Genomic DNA, 6,252 nt, shown 5'->3' with positions numbered 1-6,252 from the left:
GAGATAGAAGGAGACAGAAGAAGGAGAAAAACAGAGCAGGGGACAAAGAGCACAAATGGGCAGATGGAGAGGGGAGAGGTACTGGGTTGGCCAGATCTCGGGCAGGTGGGGAGATGAGGAAGGGGTAAAGGGTGGTGGAAAAGGAGATCATAAAAGGGAGGATGAGTAAAGCTAGAGGACAGGGTCAGCCTGTGTATGCAGGAGAAGGTGAGGGAATAGGACTGAAAGTAAAGAAACATCTGAAGGATATTGGAGGAAGAAAGGAGCAGACAAGCCAAAGGAGGACAGTAGGTAGAAAGAAAGGGAGAAAAAGAGAAAGGTAGGAAAGGGGGTAATATGATAAAACGAAGAGGAAAAGAAAGGAACACATTAGAAAAATACTCATAAAATATCATATTAAAAGGAACAGAGAAAGAACAAACTATGAATGAGCGATGGAGTATACATAAAGAAGCAGGGGGGGGACCCGCTCCCCGCTGCACTCGGCTCTGCTTTAACACACAACGTGGTACCTCCATTAGTTCAACTAATTCCCATCACCATCTGCCATGCAATTTCAGATGCACCTCTGGAGTAGAAGAAAAGGTTCAGGACTTTGGGGGGTTGATTGTTGATTTGAAAAATATGAGATTAATTTGCTTAATTGAGGTACCTAATCTTTCCATAACTCAAAAGTAAAAGTCCTACAGGAAATTAGGTAAGGTAAGTGTGATTAAACGTCCCTCTCTTAATGAATGAATGAATGGTGTCTACTTCTCCTGGCTGATGGAGTTTTCTTCCAAATAAAGAAAAATGAAGAGCTGTCCTTATTGTAATCTGACTTAAATTCCACATTCCTTTCATTTTGATGGCCAATTCTAAAAAATAAAAAGCCAAAAAGGAGCAAAGTATAATACTTTTCTTACCTTCATAAGCCACCTTAAATCCATGAGCGCTTACTGCAAAGTCACTGGTAAGCCTCAGTGAAAAAATGGAGCCAGAACTGGTAACGGGCGGAGGGATGGTAAATCCTGTTATCCTGCAGATAAGAGAAAGACGCATCATTCACTGAATGTATGATTTAATTTATATCAAATCACATTTATATGTCTATAACATTAAAATTATATTGTGCAGTTGTAGTTTTAGATTAATTAAACGCACGACAAATGGTTTAATTAAATCTGTATGATGACAGTAACAAAACCTGCTTAAATTTAAAGAAATATTACTGTGGTAAAACATTTGCATTTTTCGGCTTCCAAATTCTAAAACCACACAAGTTTAAGTGGATGCTGATTGACTTGTACTGCAATTAAAGCTTTTTACCCAAATTGTTATGATCCCAAAAAGACAACATTGGTAAAATGTTGTGAGGCGGAAACAAACGCTACATCATTTTTGTATTTAAAATTAGATAGGCCAACAGGCGAAGTGGCTGACTGTAAATTCATAAATTCCAGTTGAGAGATGTGTGCACTTAAATGCAGTGATGCACAAAAACGGCACAACAAAGTAACTATCACTAAAAAATAATGACTGACCACTGGTAAGTTTGTGCAATGTATCATTTTGTTTCTAATAAGACAGAACTGCTCTGAGAATTGTGATGCAATTTGTCCAATAATATACAGGTACTATACAATCAAAACCCAAGTGAGAACCCTATTGTTGGATGTTGTTTGAGGGCTGGCAGCTGCTTTGTAACTGACTGCTTCATTACTGCATTTCAAATTAGGTACAGATCCAAACAAATCCATTTACTTTCACAACGTCGTAAACAAGATGTGTTGCTGCCCATTCCTCAGCACCCGTTGCTGATGTTCTATCGACCTTCCGATGCTGTAAGCCAGGCGGTGTAGCATGGATAAAACTTGCACATGAAACAAAATGTGTCCAATATTGCCACCTTTTCTTGTTATTTTTCATTGCTAGTTTTGGTGTTGTTGTGTGACTAAACCTACTTGACAAAAAGCCAAGTGAATGTCTGTATTGGGCCAAGTGTCGAAAAACAGAACTTTGTCCTGTGACAGCAAAGAAGAGGGTGCTGTATTTACAGCTTCAATAGAGTTTCCAATTACAGCACTGTGAACTGTGCTGGTCCTTGCAGTAAATAATTACCCTTTGTCGCAGGTACTGCACAGCATGCCAAGATACAGCTAAAAGTCAATTGCAACATGATGCAATTTTGAATACATTTATGGAGGAAACAGAACTGAAAATCTGACCTCGTTAGAAGCTTAATCACTCACAAGAGAACTGTACTGAATTTGCCTGCTGTCATGGTTGAATTAAACGTGGAGGCAAGCTTGTGCATCCCAAGAAAAGTCTTTGTTAGAGGGCTTTAACAAAAACAACAAGCACAGGAGAAAGAGGCAGCCCATTTGTTGCTTTATAAAGTTTTACTTAATGTTTCAATGACTTTTGTTTAAGCAATATTCAAACTGGTAACAATCTAAATATCGAAAGGCAATGTAATTCATTTTGCAGGCCCTTAACCCTAAAAACAGCAGAAAAAAAGGTATTGGCAAATATGTTGTGGTTAAAATGCTGTAGGAAACAAGTAGTGTCTAAAGTAGTGAACAATCAAAATATTATGGATATTGAATTATGTTATTGAAATTGGAACTATATTCTTATATAGAAATAAAATTACCCATAATACATTTCATTTTTTATTTCTATATCTATTTTATGTTACAAACTGTCAACTGGTTGAAATGGCAGTTTTGGACGGAGGCTGGCTGAAGCATTAACGAGGGCCAGCAGGCACGGTAATGTGGTCGAGCGAGCAAGAGTGACTGGAGAGAGTGAGCGGCATTAGAACAAAGCTGTGAATCTTAGAAATGAAACGTTTTGGCCTTTTTATCACAAGAAACTGTAGCAAGCATCTCACTATCACTAAAATTTTGCACATTCACATTTAGACCCAACAAATGATATCTCCAGCTATAAAAAGTTTAAACGGAAGTACAAAGAGTCATTCGTATAAAGATAATACACCATCTCGTCCTGATTGGTTTAAACTGGCAGGTTTTATAACGCTGCAAACCGGTGCATTTCAAGTTTCAACTTGTGTTGCAGCAAAGCATCGTACATTTCTATTTGGGGTCACCCCTATTCTGGACTATTACAAACTTGTTCTGAAAACATTGCTCCAGTCAGAGTTAACATGAAAATGTCACCTGTGGACACCTGAATTTAATCTTGCTTCAGTTCTGTGTTTCTGTTCACAAAAGTCCCAGTGAAATAAATCCCGTAGCATGGAATGAGGATGTCATGGGGTTAGTGTACATGGAGGGGAAGCTGTCAGAGGGATAAGGAGGGGACAGTCTAGACAGAGTTGGTGGAAATCTTGCACTCCTAAACATATTTCTGATTCAGACAGGTCATGTCTTCAGTCATATGTCATGATAATGCAGATATTATTTTAACATGAATACCAAACCTTAACAAGCAACATCTTAAACCATGGCATGAAAATGTGCAACTGTATAATAAAAAAAGAAAAACTCATTCTGATTTTAACATAAAAGAGCAGCCTGACATTTTAAGTAGTCTTTAAAATATGTGTGTTTTTCGGTTTGGTTAAAACCAAAAAAGCACATGTTGACCTCCGTGTGAATTGGGTGTATGGTTGGAAAATTAAAAATGAACTTTCAGTCTCCTCAGACAGAAGGAGCTTGTGAGTGGGAAATCAGACAAGTCTGCAACTATTAATAAATAACTATATTTCCATTTAAAATTCTACAAAGAAGACATCCTAACTACCGGATTAGGCCCTAATCTGACACTTTGCAAGTTAGGCCAGACTCACTAGGTAACTTTCATTTGAGACGGTAAAAGTTTAAGACATCACAGTCAAGACAATGAAAGCAGAATAGTACCAGAAATAGGGGGCACACACACACACACACACACACACACACACACACACACACACACACACACACACACACACACACACACACACACACACACACACACACACACACACACACACACACACACACACACACACACACACACACACACACACACACACACACGTTGGGGTGAAAAGGCAGCAGTAGAAAGAGAAACTGAAAAGACTAAAAGTGTGACTCAGATAGAAACCGGTTCTGCTGCATCTGTATTAGACTCTAGAGACGCCAGGTGTCTGAACAGCTACGATGCCCCCCGTTTATGGATCAAAGCAACACCAGTGGCAGAATGAGTGTGCGTGCCTGGGAACAGTGTGCCAATGATTGCCTGGACAGATGCAGCCTCTCCTTCCACCTGAACACACTACATCAGCCCTGAAGGTAGCTGTCAGACATTCCCACCATCTGATTAGTGTGTCACCGTAGTGGCGTTCCATAGAGGAGAGAGAGAAGGGGAATGATGTACGTCTATTTGTCTGACTCCCTGTCTCTCTACCTCCACCTTTCTTTTCCTGCGTGTCACACAAGCTCTCTCTCACTTTGTTAGTCATTGCATGAGGTTGCTCTTATTCACGGTTACTTTTACTGTCTTGATGGTTCACCGTTTGTGTCGCTTTGCCTACGTGTATCTCTTTGTTTGCTTCTGCCCACCTCTTCTTGTTGCTACACTGCTTTTAACCTCTTTGCATCTTCTTGGAAAGAAGACAAAGGAACAAAAACAGACCAAGAGGGGCAAGAACCCTCAATTTCTGACTGATCTTACATAGTAAGCAACAATTAAAGTTAACCACTTGCCTTTAGTTTATTGTAGAAAACAAAGCAAAATGAGGCAGGTTACTTACTAAGCTAAACAATGGCCTTCCTACTAGCTGTCTCCTTAAAACATTGTAAAAAACAGCAGGGGCTGATAAATAGACTTTGCATTGGCATGTCTTAACTCATTACAGCAGTCCCAGACACTGGCATTTAATTTAATAACTCCGCTAATAAAGGTCAAATCATGCTATAAATTAATTCACCCTTGGCTCTGTCTAATAATGAAAAAAAATGTATTTTTTTATAGTGCAAAGGGACATGTAATATGGAGAATGCCTGGTGTATGGTCAGAATGTTTATATGCATCTGCAAGTAATTCTCCTGATGTGAATAGGCAGGGTGTCAAATGCAAAAACGGGATAAATATAAGCAATCCTTTAAAAAACATTTTAAAAATACAATTAGTCAACAGGTGTGCAGACAAAAGGGGCAATTAATCCTCTTCTCCATGTATCCCATCGGCTGTGGTATATTTGTGTGAAGCGAAGAAAGCCTAAGCATAGATTCTATTTAGATTGTGCAGATTGGAGGTGACAAAGTAGGAATTCAGACTTTTTACAAATCAGCATCATGTTATTTCTTACTTTTTATTCATTTATTGCAATTAAAAAACTAGGTGCAGCTAAATCTGCACCTAAAATAGCGCTGAAAGCGGTCATCCAGACAGAATATTTTCTTCCTGGATAGGGCAGTTAAAATCCCCGTGCTTTTTGCTCCTTCAATTATTAATCTAGACATGAAGGCTTTTGATTTTTCTGACGTACAACTTAAACAACAGGTACAATGCAGCAATATTGGTTTAACGATCATTATAATATTGATATTAAGATACATGGTTGATGCCAACAGCTCTACGAACAGCAAGAGTACCACGAGTATCGCATGAGTAAGCAGAATAGCGCGAATAAACACAAATAATCCATTATGATACCGCAATCAAACTTGTGCGATTAAAGCGGCGAGAAGCGAATATTTGCAATAGTACAAATGCGCCATAATACAGCCAGACACGTCTCTGTTCGTAGTAGGAGTGGGAATCACCAGACACCTCCCGATGCAATATCATCACGATACTCATGCCACAATACAATGTTGTTGCGATTTTAAAAATATTGCAATATTCTGCAATTTATAACCTTTTCTCCAGCTTCTAATTTTTCCCAATTTCAATTGAATGATGTCCCCAAAAGGAAACTTTGTCAATATCCGTTTTATCTAAAATTATAAATTTCTCTATTTTTTCATATCACTTCAATTTTATTGCTGCAAAATGAGATTGTCAAGCAGACAAACTGACCAACACATATGTAATAAAAGATAAATACTTGGCGCCTGTGTATCGATACAGTACTGCCACTGAAAATATTGCAATACTATGCTGTATCGTTTTTTCCCCACCCGAGATAGATGGCATAGCGCTGCAGTGTTTAACCGCTTATAGCTTACTCCCGAGAAAACACAACAGTATTTTTCATTTTTTCATTTTCATTTATTTGATTATTTGAAAAGGGGACAATGTACACTGATCAACATT

The 6,252-nt window shown here is 38.5% G+C and overlaps 1 protein-coding gene across 2 annotated transcripts in view; it reads right to left on the bottom strand.

Moving 5' to 3' along the window:
- LOC116690735 (CUB and sushi domain-containing protein 3) overlaps nucleotides 1-6,252 on the bottom strand; it is a 286,959-nt gene that overhangs the window by 247,519 nt on the left and 33,188 nt on the right. For both annotated transcript variants that reach the window (XM_032517890.1, XM_032517891.1), the window contains exon 3: nucleotides 906-1,018. In XM_032517890.1, the coding sequence (XP_032373781.1) occupies nucleotides 906-1,018 (113 nt within the window). The remainder of the gene's footprint in view (nucleotides 1-905; nucleotides 1,019-6,252) is intronic.

The sequence above is a fragment of the Etheostoma spectabile genome, chromosome 6 (assembly GCF_008692095.1).
Source record: "Etheostoma spectabile isolate EspeVRDwgs_2016 chromosome 6, UIUC_Espe_1.0, whole genome shotgun sequence".
NCBI lineage: Eukaryota > Metazoa > Chordata > Actinopteri > Perciformes > Percidae > Etheostoma > Etheostoma spectabile.
This window is presented reverse-complemented; position numbering and strand designations above follow the sequence as displayed.